The sequence below is a fragment of the Penaeus japonicus genome, unplaced genomic scaffold (genome assembly GCF_977035675.1).
Source record: "Penaeus japonicus unplaced genomic scaffold, GWHDUDI00000001_assembly GWHDUDI00000041, whole genome shotgun sequence".
NCBI lineage: Eukaryota > Metazoa > Arthropoda > Malacostraca > Decapoda > Penaeidae > Penaeus > Penaeus japonicus.
The window spans coordinates 18,537,232-18,555,539 of NW_028234443.1; the positions used below are offsets into that span (position 1 = coordinate 18,537,232).

At 37.1% G+C, this 18,308-nt stretch overlaps 2 protein-coding genes across 12 annotated transcripts in view; one reads left to right on the top strand and one right to left on the bottom strand.

The window, feature by feature from the left end:
* Nucleotides 1–2,373, top strand: part of Mzt1 (Mitotic spindle organizing protein 1) — a 7,127-nt gene extending 4,754 nt beyond the window's left edge. For all 3 annotated transcript variants that reach the window (XM_043006193.2, XM_086534275.1, XM_086534276.1), the window contains 2 exons: nt 1–125; nt 471–2,373. In XM_043006193.2, the coding sequence (XP_042862127.2) occupies nt 1–125; nt 471–613 (268 nt within the window). In that variant the 3' untranslated portion in view covers nt 614–2,373. The remainder of the gene's footprint in view (nt 126–470) is intronic.
* Nucleotides 2,374–3,438: 1,065 nt separating this feature from the next.
* The window catches only part of pico (ras-associated and pleckstrin homology domains-containing protein pico), a 173,028-nt gene continuing 158,158 nt past the window's right edge, over nt 3,439–18,308 (bottom strand). For 4 of the 9 annotated variants that reach the window (XM_043006182.2, XM_086534272.1, XM_086534270.1 and 1 more), the window contains 10 exons: nt 17,735–17,843; nt 13,975–14,115; nt 13,140–13,319; nt 12,474–12,607; nt 10,831–10,890; nt 10,335–10,572; nt 9,961–10,157; nt 9,621–9,812; nt 9,122–9,289; nt 3,439–8,601 (listed from right to left, as the gene is read on the bottom strand). In XM_043006182.2, coding sequence (XP_042862116.2) covers nt 6,673–8,601; nt 9,122–9,289; nt 9,621–9,812; nt 9,961–10,157; nt 10,335–10,572; nt 10,831–10,890; nt 12,474–12,607; nt 13,140–13,319; nt 13,975–14,115; nt 17,735–17,843 — 3,348 coding nt within the window. In that variant the 3' untranslated portion in view covers nt 3,439–6,672. The remainder of the gene's footprint in view (nt 8,602–9,121; nt 9,290–9,620; nt 9,813–9,960; nt 10,158–10,334; nt 10,573–10,830; nt 10,891–12,473; nt 12,608–13,139; nt 13,320–13,974; nt 14,116–17,734; nt 17,844–18,308) is intronic. The other 5 variants (XM_086534274.1, XM_086534271.1, XM_086534273.1 and 2 more) reach the window with 3 other exon arrangements.

Below are 18,308 nucleotides of genomic sequence, written 5' to 3' on the forward strand. Positions count from 1 at the left end.
ATTCCAATTCGTCAAAAAAATAATAAAGCAGCCAGACAAGACCATGACTTCCACGGCACGTACAGTTGTTACAGCAAAAGAAACTTTCCAAATTCTGATGGAAGTCTCAAAACTCCTGAACACAGGTTAGTAAGTGTCTGTCTCTTTTCCCAATATTTCTCTAGCTCTTAATTTTTTTTCTTTGTTGGGATACTTTACCTGTTTATATATTGACCGAAATTGTGTACCACATTGATGTCTTGGTGCTCTCATGTTCTCTCTCTATGCTCTCCACTCTTCTATTATCTCCCTTTTTCATAGTACAACAACTCCTCTGCCTCCACCTCCCCAACCCTCCTCCTCTCCTCACCTCCTCTCCAACTGTCCACCTTTCTCCTCCTCCTGCCTCTTCCTCCCCATTCCCTTCCCACATCCCTTTCCCATCCCTCTCATTGTGAAATATATAAAAATCTGTTGTCCCCTTCCCAAAGGTTTGGATGAAACCACCCTGGCTATATGTGTCCGGCTGTGTGAAAGTGGTGCCAATCCTGAAGCATTGGCAAAAGTCATCACAGAACTGCAGAGAGTGAAAAGAGAAGAGACAGGCAAAGGGCAGGGTGATGGAGGGCAGTAAACTATATTATATAGAATTGGGAAAAAATATGTAGCTGTTCATTTAGCTTCTTTTCTGATTTGTTAGAGAAAGGCACATATAATGTCAGCTCGTGATTTGTACAGGATGTGTCTGAAGCAGATGGTTAAATGTTCTTTTCAGCAGTTCACATCTATTACAAGTAGTGCAGACTAGTTCAGTAGCGTTGCACACAAGCAGTGGCTTATGAATAAGAGTCTCATATATGTAATGGATTATTTTCCTTACCATCTTGCTTAAAATGTTTGTTGCTAAAATGTAACCGGAAAAGTCTTGTCAGACTTTATTATTAAGGCTATTACCAAAAAGACTAATGAGAAGTTAGGAGGTTTTCATTTTGATAAGATTGGGTTAGAAATGTAAACATTACTATTCAAAGTTAAAGTTGTCACAGGAAATGCTGTTTGCCAGCATTAAGGTCGTTAAAACTCATTGTCTGTCTTAAGAATATATGCAAAACCTTCAAAAACTTAAATGCAGAGAAATAGATTGGAATCTCTGTTATGCTTACTTTTACATTGCATTATGATTAGTAATAATTTGAAATGAACTGTTATTTTACAAAATAGTTTGTATTTTTATCCTTCCACCTGCTTGTCTTATATACACAAACTCATGTTTGAAAGTCATTCATGGGATCCCAGATTCAGATGGAATCCCAGTGCACATATTACCCTTTTTTCTTTTCCTAGCACAAAAAAAAAAAATTAAATGTTTTGTCCCCTTTTGAAGGAACAGTAATTCTAACTTGAAATCATAAAACAGTAATGAAATTATTCAGGTAGAGGCATTTGCTCTAATTATCTGTGTATAATAGATTCGATTTTCAGTTTAGTCATTCGATTACACATATTCATGGCTAGTAAATGTGAAGTAATGTTAAAACTTTCTGATTAAAGTTCAAAATGTTTGTGTCATCAAGTGTCAGTCATATTCCTAAACAAGTGAAATGAAGGATTAAATAAATAAAGTCATGATATTGAGTTTATCTGTAAAAAATCTTAAAAACAATTAAGAACTATAGAAGAACATGCATTTTGTTTTCTCGTGAACATTTTTTAAAGTATGAGTATTGTTAAAATCACAACATTGCCAAAGACTGATGGACTGATTGTAATGGACATTTTTTTTCTATAAGGTTCTATTAATAAGTTTCTTGACTATATTTTGTGAAAGATCATCCAGGAGCAGTGGTTGTATAGCAATCATTAGGATGAAAATTTGTTATAAGTATTTAAAAGAATTTGAAAGAAGCTAATGTACTCCCTCTTAAATGGTTACTTAAACTTTTGTCAGAGAATATAGTATATTTAGCACTATTTGTAAAAAGAACATATCATTTGAAGGTGTGTTTTTCTTATGAGGTTATCACAACATTTGTTCATCATATGTTGCAAATATAGCATTTCCATGAGTGTAGAGCATTCTTTATTAATCTTTTATGGAACTTTTTGAGAATACACCCAGAAAATTGCCAATATTAGCACTGCATTTTTAATGGCCCAAGTATTATCAAAGGCAAATTTTTAGATGTAACAAAGGAAGAAACATACAGAATCTTTGTTGTGAATTTTTTTCAGTTAAATTGCTTAAATGACTAATCTTTTGAAATGACTAGAAAATATCTGGTAAGCATTTTTTTTTTCTTTTTTTTCTGAAACTATGATTGTATGTTGTGATTCTGTAAGCCACAGTATATGTATTTTCTCAAAAAGGGCAATTAATAAATGTTTAAAAAAGTATTGCATGTGTTTCTTTGTTGTTGTTTTTTTCAAAAATATATAATTTGCTGAAATGCCAATATACTATAAGTAGGAGAAGATAAATTCCTTTTCTCCCTTTTTTCAAGACTTTTCCATTCCACATTCTTTAAGTTCTGTATATATTTCTTAAATAAACAATAGATTTAGAAAAAATGTTTCTTTTCATGTTTGCAAATATATGGCATTTTCAGGAGCTATTATATGAAAACCAAATAAAAATTGAAAATATTGAGATGCGAGGCGCATCTCAATATTTTCAGCTGATGAAATTTACACCATGTAATCTGTTTTTTTTTTCTCTTCTTTCTTTTTCTTTTCTTTTTCTTTGCTCAAATGAGGCAATTTTTAAAAAAGTATTCAAGCTGCGACTGATTTTCATGGATTAACCTACTCTGCAGCAAAAAGGCAGAACGCATTAACTCCAAAATCCATGTTTTGAGAAAATCGATGTTAAAGGTTTGGCTGCATGTATATTTACTCCTATCATTGTTATTGATATACAAAACTGACCATACCTTTATTGACATTCAAACACCATGATGGTTGTATCAAAATTCGTCTTTAAATGACGATTCCACAGATACCAAATTCATAAAAATCGCATTTTTGGAGTTAATGCATTCTGCCTTTTCACTGCAGTACTGCATCAGTTGTAACTAAATTGAGCTCTAAGTGTAAGTTAAAATTCACTTTCATAAACTAAAAAATATATTCTAAAATTCAAACAGCTGGGTCTCTCAGTGTTCATTTACATAAGAAACTTAAATTTTCGTGAGTATTTCGTAAATAGTCAGATATTAACCCACACAGGACGGGTGGTACAGCATGTGTACCGCGCATTCAAAAGCCCAGTTGCCGGGCGGCACAGTATTGTGCCAAATTCCCCCCGTCGGGGATGGGTTAAGATGATAGCATGTCAAAGATACCATACTGGAATAATGAGAGAAGAAATATTAATTGTTTTTCTTAACTACCAATAACTTCATTCCCTTACTTTTTCAATAATAATCCTAATAATTCTAAGAGAAAGGAAAGCAATACACATTTTCATGAAGATATTTTTTATTATTGTGTATATATAATTTCTGTACAATGTGGAAGTTGGCACAAGGCCACTGGATTCTAGGCCATCATCTGCCCTTGTTCCAGTTACCTATGATAGACCCTCCAGAAACCAGAGGAGACAAAGACATCGGTAAGAGAAGGTATAAACTTAAGGGGTATTCAGGAAGATTTGGGTTCAGAATTTTATCCCATGGGAGTCTGCTACAGCAGGTGAAGAAGGCCGGCAGCTTGAGGTAAGTTGAGTCTGACACACCTCGGGCGGTCTTTTAGGGAAGGAGACTAGGAGACCAGACGCAGACAGTGACAGCTCAGTAATTCTATTGTAAAGATTACACAGTTTGGACGCTCAGGCAAGAATGGTTGGTTTGTAAGATTTTAAATGAAAGTGGCTGAATTAGGGGAAAAAATTGATTTCTTTTTGACAAATGCAAATTAGAATGGAGGGGAGGAGGGAGAACAAGAGGCTGCCAGGGATACAAAATATAATTTATCTATGAAGACCCGCATTAATTGGCTCTTCTTGAAATAGAAAAACAATATTAGCAACAATTCTCTCATGCATTTACAAGAATAGCACATAAAACACTAATGAAAGTAAGACATTAGCTACACAAAAACCTACACAAAAAACAAGAATTATAATACAAGTAAATGTTTACATAATCATTAAACTGAAGAAAAGAAAAGCTGCTGATGTGACTGCCTTTGGAATACATAATGGAGTGAAGCTTACATTTCAGAAACAAACAGGAACATGTTTCATCTAGCCACAACATTTACACTATTTTATACTGCAAGGTATGCAATATCTAAGGTCATGGCTTCAATAAAATGTTATATTCATTACAGCTTTTTGGATTACATGTATTCATTTTATTCATGCAAGTCAACCTCTTTATATACTGAAAAATATTAACTGCAGTTACCAAAAGATGTAGTTAATCCCTCAGAGAATAAATATATATATATAAATGTATATATATGTATATGTTCAAAATTTTGTATAGACTTACACAGGACCCAGAAAAGTCTCCCACACTTTTTTGTATATAATCGCTACTAAAGCATCAAGCAGATGGAAAAGACAAATACATACTTACTGCTGAGGTCTACACTGTAATTCAGCTCTCTTTGTCTTGATGCTCATGTGTTGACTTCTCTTTTCAGTATAAGTACCTAACTTGAAACATTTTCAAGGTACATTCATAACAAATTGACAGTTATTAGTCGAAATAAAATTCTCATCAGTAAGATATACTGTATGGAAACAGATGACAACAATTGAACTATTTTAACTTCACTAATGAAAGAAGAAAAGTGCTCAGATATAACTGATACATCTTTTTACTGAGACCAAACCTAAAGATCTTTCTTTAATAATAACTACTATAGCCACACATTAAGAAAAACAGAAAGAGCATTTGAACTGTTTCAACTTCTCACCAGTTATATTCTAACACTTGAAGTTTCTTGGATATATTTTCAATCCAGCTCTGGAATATTTCCAACTGATATATTTTACCAGCTTATGAAATGTCAAAAAATGAGTAAATAAAAAATTCTCCATGTACCAGTTCTTGATTTCATAGTCCATGTTCTAGTCACAGACACAATTTGTATTTTGGTAAGGACTAAATAATATTCATTTGTTTGTAATAAATAATTGATACATTTACAATATCTAGCAATATTTAAAATAAATAATACATAGTATTTAAATCAATCTGTGATAATTAACAAAAAACGAATTACACATAAATCCTTCACACTTGTAGATTCAGACATCTGGGTTTCACAAGAGACTAACTACACAACTCCTGCAACTCCTGCTCTCGTCTGAATATTCAACTGCAGCTTCACCAAATCTTTAACATCATAATGCAAGATATAAAGGTCTGGTCTCAATACTAATGATCCCTTTGTAAAAGACTTTCAAAGCATGGTTGGAAGTACTAGAACCCCTCAAAGGATGAAGTTTGTGGCATAATATAATAATATGGATGGATCTATTTTACATAAATGAAATCTGGCAGGCAGTTGAATGTGCTCTTAGCTTGTTACATATAAAATTCTTTCTTCCAGCTGATTACAATTCTTTTTCTTCTTCTTTACAAGACCCATAATTGCACATAGAAACATTAGAGATACTAGTCAAAGAAAAGCAAGGAAAATTTCTTATGCACATTATCAAACACTTTAAAACATAAAAATAAATTGTTACAGTAAAAATGGTAAAAAACTCCTGCCCAGCCTACAGCCACAAGGCTCTAGGGACAGTGTTAACATCTTTACAAAAAATACAAAAAAACATATTCAATGTACAATATACACTTTTACACATTTGGTTTCATAACTAACTGGTCAAAACATAAAGTCAATACCACCAAGTACTTAAGCTACTTGTTTTTTCCTAAACAAACAGAAAAGCAGTCAGCATTGACCAAATAAAATACTTGTTTCTTATCTGTAATTAAGTCGATATAGGCCACTGACAGAGTGAACTCCATCATGCTTAAACACTGACTATCAATGCTGATGCTTGGTGATACTGCTGGCGTAACTGGATGACCTTTAGTTACTGGTGCCATGTAAATGTGAGAGCGGGTTTCTTATGCTTTTGGTAATGGGGGCAACCCGTGCCAACTTTCTGGCTATGACCAATAGCTGCAAGCCATACTAGCTATCCGCATATGCTAGAAATGTACATGGTCAAGCTAGTTAGTTGAATACCAACAGTAACTAGGTTCAAGCTGAATCTGGGCACCTCTCCATTACTGTCCAATGACCAGCCCACATTGTAGCACCATTGGAAGAAACCATTGTTATGCTCACCACAATACATGTAACAAGGAATTTCCCTAATGCTAAAATCAAAGGTACTTTACATCAATAGGGACATTAAGAAATATAATTTCATATTCAAATGGAAATATTATACTACTGACTTCTTAAGTCATGACGACTGCCTTTACCAGTTTGACTGGAGGCATGCAGTAAAGGTCGGTGAGAAGGCCGTCCCCCTCGACACCGCCACTTCATCAGCACCGGCATATCACCACTGTTCTAACATAGCCCAACCATAATTAAGGGTTCTGTGAACCATGGCAACATTCATTAAGTAACAATCTTACATATATAATAACACTAAGCCTCCTTTCAGGTGCAAGTGGGGGTAATGCTTAACAAGACAGGTGGCCACTAGCGTCGCAGTCGTCATTGTCGTGTACTCAGGTGGGTTGAGTCTGACCTCTTTGGTGGAGGAGGGGGAGGCTTTTTCCTTCCAGGCATAGTCTGTGAGAGTCTGTTCAGGTCGTCAGCATGAGGGGGAGGTGAAGGTTGTAAGGTATGGCTGGCAATTGGTCTTGGCATATCTACGGAATCTGCACTGGGTTGGGGAGGCGAGCCATGAGGGGAAAGATTCTCGTATAGGCTGCCATAATGTTCCTGGATCCAGGCTCCTACATTACGTTCTGTTTCACTGGGAAGTACAGGATCTCTAAATCCTAAAACTTCATGGGGCATTTTATCAAAGTCTTTACACTTCTGTGCCACTTGCCACTTTTTCTGCATAACTCTTTGTAAACTGGTTAGGAAGGATCTTGGAGGCGTTACCTTATTTCCTGGACTGTCGAGACGGCCCGGGTTGGACAGTCTGGTCGACTCAGACCGTCGTGGGAGAGGAGGTTTCGTTGTTGGAGATTCAGGCGCTGGTGGAATATCCTGAACATCATCTACGAAAGTAATCCTTTTAACTTTTTTCTGTGGACTCCTTTGTGGCTGTGCATATACAGGCTGATGTGGTGGAGGTGAAGGTGGAGGAGGTGGCAGTGGGGATTCAGGATGCCAGCCATTTTTGTGAGTGGGTGCATTTGTGTTCGGTGGAACATGAGCACTGTGAGCACGTAATTCAGCTAGGTATGGAGGAGAAGCATAAGTGGCAGATTCACTCGAGTCACGACGTGGTTTGGGTGCAACAGCTGGAGGTGTGACAGCCTGGTATACAGGTGAGCCAGCTGACTGATACACAGGTGAACCAGTAGCTTGGTAAACTGGAGAACCAGGCCCTCTAGATTTATTTGGTTTCGGAGTGGTAGGGGGTGGCAGGGGAAGGCCATGAGGTGGTGGAGGTGGTGCTCCAGGCTCTTGTGAAGGTGGTGGCAAGACTGCATGTGGTGGTGGAGGTGGTGCAGCACTTGCACTTGGTGGACTAGATGGCTTGGGTGGACTAGGTGGTGGTGGAGGTGGCAGAGAGGTAATGCTAGCCATCATGAGATCTTCTGGATTGATTGGTGGTAGAGAAGCCTCATCAGGAGGAGGTGGAAGAGAATTAAGGCTGAGTGTGGATGCAAGCAATTCAGGGGGAGGTGGAGGTAACAATTCCATAGCTAAAGGCTCTGACAGTTCTGGGGGAGGAGGCGGAAGGGGTAAGCTGTCCATCTCTTCTTCCTGAGGCACAGGACTTCCCATACTAGTATTCAGTATACTGCTAGATGAACTGCTGTTAACACTGCTACGTGACTGAGTTGCTGAATTGCGTCTCCGTAAAGTATTCACTTCCTCTGTAAGGGAGCGTCTCAAACTCTGGCGGCTGGCTGTGCCTCTGTTTGATGCTGTGTCCACTACATCTTCACCATCAACTTCTTTAACCAGTAATCTTGTAGTGGTTGTTAAGGGCAGCTTTGGATTACTGGATGGTTTCCTCTTAATGGTGCCCTGAGGAAATTCAGATTCGAACCCATGTTCACCCGTGGGTGTCCCAGCTGAAGATCTCTCACTTAAACAACCACTTGAGCTACTCGAAGATCCACTCTTGAGACTGTCCTGCCGCCAGACTGGTGGTCGACCAAGAGTGTTGACTGGCGTGTCTTGTGAGGACGATCCAGTTGAAGAATGGGCATCTTCCCCTCCTTCGTCTCCATCGACAACACTTGGGGTAAGACTTGGGGCCAAGCAAGAATCTAGAGACTGGGATTCTGAGGAAGGAGTTGTGGCCTGTGATGGGCCTTGTGAGCTTCCCCCAACACCACTCTGGCCTGCCATTGATGCAATGCTGAAGGACCGAGAGGAGGCAAGCATGTCAATATCTTCTTGTGCAATGTCTTCCACGAGAGATCGGTAGTTATCTAGTAATCTCTTTCCACTCTGAAAAAGATGATAGTCTATTACACAGTTGTCTTGAAAAAATCAGAAGAAAGCAGTTTGATAATTAGATATGGAAAGAAACAAAACTAAGTTACAACAAAATCAATAATATCTCATAGAATCATCAAGATCTAAATAAAGGGTACAAATATAAGTAGACAAAAAATGACTTCCATTTCTGTTTTCCTAGTTCCTTAACCCTTGAGACAAGCATCTTAAGAAATTGTTTCATTCATTTTCTACACCTAAGGTACGATATATGAGTCTATATATGATATATTTACAAAGCATTTCTAATTAGCATTTGGTATGATGTCCTAGTTACACAAATGGAAAAAAAAAAAAGTTGATCACCCTCCAGACATACCCCTAGTGGAAGGGTTAATCATATGAAATAAATATTCATTGGAAACAGAGAAACTTTATCCTCTTTAGTCTAAATGACCAGCAACAACAGGCACCAGTGAGTGACCAGCAGACAGTATAAATGAAGCACACCAAAAATTGGCTTTTTACATACCTTGGCAATTCTTATGCCCATCACCCACTGGGCCAATGTACGGGGATCTTCAGCAGAAAGGTACTTTATGTACTTGCTGCTTTTTGCTTGTAGATGTGGATGCTTGATAGCAAAACACCAGTCACTTGGAGCTTTGTACTTTTTCTTCCATCCCACTCCATAATAAACCTAAGGAAAGATTGACTGTTAGTATAACCCTCTTCCTTTCATATATCTTTCAGGAAGTAGTACCTTCCCGAATATCTAAAATATTCTCTTTGATTTATAAAATTAAATAAAACTAAAATGTTGTAATGAAATTCACCCTACAGCATTTGAAGATCTGCTTCAAATACATACATTATTTCAGAATTCAGAACTTCAGAATTCACAATCCATGTCCTAAACATCACTTATAAATTTTGTAAATATAGTACACTTATATGTAATATCACTATAAATTTATCCTAAATTCGCCAATGCAATTTGTCTGACATCGCTGACTCATGCAAAATCTCACCTGATTCACTTCCAGCGTTGTAAGGCAGACCAGATCTTTTGAAGACCTAGAAGATTTTCCTTTTGGGCAGTAGTAGAGCCCTGAAGCACGGAGAACAAAATAGTATTTCTTCCAGACCTTCTTCCCTTCTGACTTCAAGAACAGTGGACCTTCTACTTCTGGAACACCTACACCAGTGCTTGAGAAGAATTCCTGCAAGGATGGGGACCGGGTTTTCAGTGCTATTAGCAAACGTAAACATTGCCTTGTGTCTGAAGTAATCTGTAATTAACACTCCTATCAAGTGAAGGAAATTTCATGGCTCAACAAAAGCATCCACCAACAATCATTCTCTGCTTACCTCAATCAGGGTATTCCTTCCATCGTCGTCCAAATCGCAGTGTTTCTGTGATGATGACCCGATGAGAATGTACTGCTCGGGCCTCAAAAATAAATCATATTTATCAGGCCTTTCTAGAAAGAGCAGCTTATTCTTACTGTCTCTCGTCCACAGGAGGAGGTTTTCTACCAACATCTCATCGTCTTCATAAATTCGTTCTGTAGAAATGTTCAACGGTTATTTTGATAATCTTCACTTTTAAAGTCAAAACACATAAAAAATAATAACACCAATAATAAAAGTGTACCATATATAAACCACTCTATCACATAAATGATGATTACCCTATTCATAAAAAACAGCACTCAGGTAAAATTAGCTTCCTGAACACTTACCCATATAAAGGTCTGGTATGTGTTCCACAACAGCCCATTTAGGATCCATCCTCACATGGTTCTTATCAGCTAACAGCCTCGTTACAAATGCTACGGTCATCTTCTCATCAACTAATAATGACTTGGTTGATCCATCTGATGTAAAAGCTTTAATGAATAACTTTTTGACATTAGCTTCCTTGATTTTCTCCAAGGCCATCTTGATTTTCTCTGCTTTAAGTTTTGCTGCCTGTTCAACCTGTTACAGGGAAGAGGAATTATGTTTTACTGCACACTAACTTATAAAAAAAATCATTCACACTTATACTTACAATTGTTTCTTAACATTATTATTTTACAGAAACCATACAAATATGTCCAGTTATATGTATAATGACATAAATAACTTCCTTTTCAATCTCTTAAGTATCTACTTAAACACAAACAATCACACCTTTCTGTCAAGAAGTTTGGACAGAGAGGATTAATCCATAAAGGTTCCACACAACTCACTAACCTCATTCAACCCACAATCCTTTAGTAGGTCAGCCAGTTGAGGTAGAGTCAGGAAAAGGGTCTGTTTTTTTCACCACCACCATGCAAACCAAGCATCATGCAAAGGCAACAGGGGGAGAAATAAGAGAAACATACAGTATTAACACCTTTGCATTAGTAAGATACTCTTATCATATGACTTTTTGTGTCCTTTCTCTCTCTCTTTTTAACTCTTGAGTAAACCTCTACCAAACCATCCCAGAGAGATGCGCTTAAGGACATTCACAGAATAAAACATCATTTACTTCTTACGAATCTAAATGTCTAAATAATCCCCCTCTTGCTCATTCACTCTTATCTCTAAGCAGTGGTAAAATGCCCCCGTTTAGTCTGTGAATGCGAGATGCACAAAAAATCAAGGAGGAGAGTACTGCCTTCACCATGAAAATATGTTAATCTGGTTAGTAAAATACACCCCAAAACAACAGGAAGGAAAGCCAAATACATGCAATAAAAGTTCATTAAAATCTTTCCATCAAAGATCTTCAATGAACTCGCACACACACACACAAAAATATATATAAATATATATATAAATATATATTTCTCAATCCCCACTATATAAACCACTAAATACTAGTAGGTGAGGAAACTATAGAGATGTAGGCTAGTATCTTACCCTATTGATGAATGCACATCTGCAGTTAATGAATGTGTTGCAGTGTGATTTGTACTTGATTTTCATTCTAACTATGGTGCCTTACATTTATAATAGCTGACCAATTGTATTCAATTACTGAGAGATTTACCTAAGAAAGTTAAAATCTTCAACCTTGCAATCATATTATAATTTTCAGTGTTATGGTAAATAACTCAGCATGTGTAAATACACTGTAAACAACAGCAAAAGGAAGTTATTTAGTGTATCTAATTAACCAACATCACTAAATAACTATAACTACTACACCATACAATAACTGACAAAATAAATGAATACTCATGTGATGCCACATATCCCCTGTGTTATACTAAAGTTTAGAAAAAGGGGGAAAAAACAGCCCCCTGACAACATGGGATTCACTCCATAACTTTTCAGAATAAACGCATTGAACTTAAGAAACAGAGAAATTAGGAAAGTACCATACAGGGAATCATAATCAAATTTTAAACTTAAACTTTCTTTTCAACATTATTTTCTAGCCACTGTTCCTGTTTTTTTTACTTTTTTTTATCTAACATGTTAATAATAAACTACTTTGATCAATAACATCAAAAACTCTGATTATTCATGGTTTGCACTTAACCATAAACTGGATGCACAATATACACTAAATTTGTTATAAGAGGTTATTTATGAAAATAATGATCAAATTTGCCTTGAACCACCCTAGCCAATTACACTGCAGCAAATTCATATAAACACCATCTAACATTATCTTAACAGACACCATTTTACTATCCTATAATTCTTCTACTAACTCTCTAAGTCTAAAGTTGCACAACAAGTAACAAATACAACCCATGCATTAACTAACAGGAATAATGGCTAAAGTAAATCATAATAATCGTCCCATTTCCTGTTCTCCTTTTTAGCCAATGTCTACCTTAATAATGGTTAGTAAAGTTAGTTTTCTTGAGAGGATATTCAAGCTATAAGATGCCTACCTGCGAGGTATGTTTGCCTGCGTCGTGCCTCGAGCCAGCACTCCCAGAGGCACCGCTTGAAGCAGAGCTCTCTGACGACAGCATGGAAACATTGTCGCTGAATGCAGAGTCATTGTCTGGGCTGTCGGTCCGTGCTGAAATTAGAGGGTTTGGAGTTGTAACAAACAATAACATAAAAAAATTTAACCAAATTTTGCCATAAACAAAATCTGCATATTTTTGAGTCAAAACTATAAGATTCTGAAGAGGAGTTTTTTTTACATTTTCCCCATACCTATAAAATTTATCTCTTCCTTACACAAATCAAAATAATCATGCAGGTGATTGATTCATCAAGAGTATCCCTAATCTATTTCATAAGATCAATTAATACATCTATTCTTCTTTAAGAATTCTTAAAACATGAATTTTATTTCTATCAAATATACATTCAAGGTGGGGGGGGGAGAAGAAGAAGAAGAAGAAGAAGAAGAAGAAGAAGAAGAAGAAGAAGAAGAAGAAAAAGAAGAAGAAGAAGAAAAAGAAGAAGAAAAGGAGTAGCAGCAGCAGAACAGGGAGAAGAAGAAGAAAAACAAGAAAGTAAATCTTTCAAACCAAACAAGCAAAAACAGCATGCTGACAGAGAAGGTTGGAGGGAAACTAATACTAAATACGAGCTACACTAACCTTGACACCTACCCATGGTGTTGGTAGTAACATCGACATCCACGTTCAGAGGTTCAAATTTTTGTCTCGTGTTCCCCGAGTTGCTGCGAGAGTGACTGTGCCTCTGCTGCGACTGCTGGTGGGGGTGGAGCTGGGGCTGGGGCTGCTGCTGTTGCTGCTGTTGCTTGGGTTGCATTTTGTCTGCAAAGGACAAGAGAAAAGTCAAAATCATTTCTCTGGACTCAATAACTAGACAAGAAAGAGTGAAAGAGAGCAAAACAGAGGGAGAGAGGGAAGATTAGTGTGTTTTTGTATATTTGTGTGTGTGTGTGTGTGTGTGTGTGTGTGTGTGTGTGTGTGTGTGTGTGTGTGTGTGTGTGTGTGTGTGTGTGTGTGTGTGTGTGTGTATGTGTGTGTGCGTGTGTGCACGTGCGTGTGTTAGTAAGCCTGTGTGATTATTATGAATATCCAATTCTTGATATTGTGGTAATATATCAAAACCTAAAGGATGTGCATACTATTTTTCATATGCTCAAAAGAAAACATGGGAACCTATACTAATATTCCACAGGAAGCCAAAAAATTTACAAAATTTTGGGGGACAGATTGAATTAAAGTAATTAGAAGTGACTATCTAGTGCATTTCTTTATCAGATTGTAAGACATTGTGTTGTTTTGGGGTTAAAGAAAAACTTTGTATATGAAAATTCCTTCAAAACTTCCTTACAACACACAGGGTAAAAAACAAACAAACAAACAAACACACAAGCACTTAATCTTACTCACCACCACCTCATTCAACACATTCAGTTCATTAAAAAAAGAAAGAAGAAAAAGATCCATGATTCATCAATACCTGTTCCAGAGGTAGTTCTGGGCGTGGTAGTGTTCAGGTTGGATGCAGATGAGGAGTTCTTGGCTGTGATCTCAAATTCAAACTGAGTCTCCAGTGCGCAGAGTTCCCCGAGGATGGCATCCAGTTCCACGTCACCAGAATCTGCAAGAGAAAAAAAGGGCGTAAATAAGGCCGGATGATAATTTGGTATAGCAAAGAAGGGATGATGATGACGATGATGTATTGCAGGACTAAAATAAAGTATAACATCATATTTTGTCCTTCAGAGAGAATAGGGTAATAGGTGAAATACAAATTGGAAGATGGAGATTGAAAAGAAGAAAAAGAAGAAAAAAGAAAGAAAAGAAGATGGAGAAGTTGATGAAGGAGATAGAAAAGGAGAATAAGAAGAATAAGAATATGGAGAAGGTAGTGATGGAGCTGGAGTTGGAGCTGGAGAAGATGGAGAAGAAGAAAAAGAAAAAGAAAAAGATGGAAGAGGAGGAGGAGATGATGATTATGACAATGATGATGACTATGATGATGATGATGAGGTAGAAGAAGAAGAGGAACAATCAGAGGAAGAAGAAAAAGAAGATAAAGAAGAAAAAAGAAGGAACAACACTAACAAAGAGCAAAAAGACAATCTATATTAATTTAGAAAAATTACACTTTCTATCATAAATTGAACACACACACCCTAAAAAAATTCATCAATTAAAATTGCAAATTGACAAACTGAAAACATTAAACTTTTAAAACAGAATATAACTTTTGTTACGTTTTCTTGGACAATTTTTTCAACAGCGCCATGAGTATTCAACACATCTTTTATGCAGAAAGTTTAAAAGACACATAAATAGATAAAAATAGACAAATAATTCTTGAACAAATACAATAAAGAATGAAACTTGAAATATAAGTGAATTTGAAGAAATAATTTCAAAACAAATACTGTGTATATGGATTCAATAACCACAAATAAAAGCATCAACATGGTAACAATAATTAAATGAATTTAATAACAATAATAATGACAATGATGATAATAACTGTGATGACTGATGATGAAGATGAGATCACTAACGATGTTAATATTACTAATAATAGTAAAAATTATAATAACAATCATTACCATCATCTAAAAAATTGTGACAATAATAATAGTAATAATAATATTATTTACCATCGGTCCAACCATAGCAATAACAGTAACAAACAGTAGTAATAGTACTAGTAGGAATAATAATAATAATAATAATAATAATAATAATAATAATAATAACAACAGTAATAATAATAATAACAGTAATAATAACAGTAATAATAATGATAATAATATGATAATAGTGATAATAATAATAACAATAAAAATAATAACAATGATTATGATGATGATGATAACAATAATAATAATAATAATAATAATAACCATAATAATAATAATAATAATAATAATAATAATAACAATAACAACAATAATAATACCACCACCACCAACAACAATAATGATTATAATAATATCTACTAATACAATTATTACATCGATAAAAATATAAGTAAAAACCGGTCTGATAATCGCCATCATCATAGCATAAGCGCGGGATAGTTATCATCATTCACTGAAAGAACTACTTACGCTGCGAAAAGGTTCGATCTTCGTGGAGTGAAAGACATCCAGATATTAACATGGCGGTGTCACCTTTTCAGTCTCTCTCTACTATTTCTCTTCTTCCTCGCTTTATATACCCATTTACCGTTACCGCTTTCGCCAATGATCTTCATAAGCACAATCCACTGCGCATACCAGTCGCGGAAATGCAGAATGCGCGATTTCCTCCCGGTTGCCTCGCACTTCGGCAAAGGAACTTTTCACATTATAAACATGAATAGATATATAACACTAAACTCATCTATAAATCCTAGTGCCTGGAATCCTTGTCCATCGGGACGAGCTCCTGCCATGACTAAATTTTCCTGCGGCATTTACAGCAAGCACGTCCGAGCGAGCGGACGGGCGCCGTGACGACATATCCCTAAAGAACTAGTGATTCATCTGTCATCCTGACATCCTTCCCTTCCTTTCCCTAAACTTCTCATTCTTGTTCTTGTTCTTCCTCCTCTATTTCTCCTCTTCTAGCCCCCAACCTCCTCCTCCCGTTCCAAACACTTTCCTCTACCCCCATTCTCTTCTTCCCTTCTCATCCTCCTCTTGTTCTCACCCCCCCCCCTTCCCCCACACCCCGGCAAAGGCCACAAAGGTTCATCCGGTACAAAAGTTCAAGTGTACCAAGGGCCAAGCAGCCCCCCCGCTGGGTCATGTTCGGAGCCGTGGGAGAGGAGGTGAAGGTGCAGTTACGCGTCAGGCGATGACTTCAGTGTTTTTTTTTACTATGTCATAAGGATTTTCATGGAACTGTGTGTGTATGCTGTAACCGTTGTTTTAGTATATTCTTATCGAGGAAGACTTGATCTAACCCTTCCTTTGCACTCCACCTTTGAATGGCATCGTATCCATAATCATTATCTTATTATCTATCTATCCATTCCTTTATTTTGTTGAACTTGTAAAAGCACCGACAATTCGGACATTCATTGCCGATCCAGGACGACCGTTGCCACGCTGAGGCTATGGAGCGGGAGGGGCGTGGAAAGGGAGGCCTGACCCCACTGTAGAGGGAAAGTTCAGTCACGAGCTTAGGGGAGGTGAGGTTAAATTAGGTTAGGTTAGGTGAGTTGGGGTCAAGAGGGATTCCATTTCCACTCAACTCTTTTCAGCATGTATTTAAGGGAAGCAACAATATACTATATCCACATTCCATTCTGTATAGTACATCTCAATTCAAATGGGACAGACCTCTGACATTCGGAAGACGGAGCCTGAAGGAAGCTCGCATCATTCTTTCATTGTTTAGCAATCTGGCATTTGCGTGGTCTAACCAATAAGTGAGTTGAACACGTGTAACATAAGGGAATTCATTATTTTCTTTCTTTTGCTCCTATATACTTGGTAAGTTCTCTTTGCAGCATGATTCTCCAATACTTCACTTCATTCTGAACTCGGCTAATCTCACCGAATTAACTGAAAACTGCCTCTCTAAAGCAAGGGTCTCTTTTCATAAGTCAGATCATCCAAACGAATCAATAAGAAACGACTCTCTGGAGCAGGACTCCTTTCCAACGCAGCTAATCTTGCGGCAAAGCGTCCATCTTCAAAGGCATCGGCCACACGTTGCACAATCGCCTCGTGCAACATCACGTTTCAACACAACTCTCCAAATATAACTCGAGCTGAGACCGCAAAGGATCTTCATAACTACATGCACGTCGCGCCTCCTCGAACACTCACTCACTCACTCACTCACTCACTCACTCACTCACGCTGGCTAATCGGCCGCCCTTCACGCACTCTAGTGTCATTCTTATTATCTATCATGATTTTTCATTATCTTTAATCATCTCGTTTCCAGGAAGGGCAATAGTGACGTTATTATTATCATCATAATTATTATTATAATTCTTATAACCATTACCATTATCATTATCATTATTATTATCATCATTACTATTACTAATATTATCATCATCATTATCATTATTATTTTTGTTGTTGTTCTATTAGCATTAATAACACAATATTTGCCATTTCGATATCATCATCATCGTTCTACATATCACTATTACTATCATTACTAATACTACCATAATAATCCTAGTTATCATTCTCATTACCACTACTCCTAATACTACTATCCCAATCCTGGGGTCTACTAAGACTCACCCTCGAGATTCGCTCTAGAGAAGCGGTGGGCGTCGATCCTGGGCGGATGGGGCTTCTCACGGCGCTGGACTGCGGCGACGCCCACATTGCCGCCCACTTGTTCCAGACCCTGAAATGAGGAGAGAGGAGTTGGTTACGAATCAAGATCCGTTATTTGCTCAAGAGGGACTATAACGGGAGGAACATCAACAGTGCATGAGTAACAGTAAACCAACATTAAAGGAATCAACATCCACACAACAACGACATTAACTAGAAAGACAATAATGCAATATCAATATCAACACGATCAGCATCTACGCAACAGGGGCGACATTAATGAACATATACATGAACAAGAGTACCAACAACATAAGCAAGAACAATATGAACACAACATTGATAATATCAACAGAAGAGAAAAAAGCCCGCAAATGAACAAGAGCAGGAACCCCATTAACCCAACAGGAGAGGAGGAGCATCATGTTAACAGGCATTCCAGAGCAGCGGCGGCGGGGCTTATCATGCCCACGTGGGGCCTCGGATCGGGGCCGAACGGCTATCGACAAAGTCAGTTAAACAGTAATCTATCTGA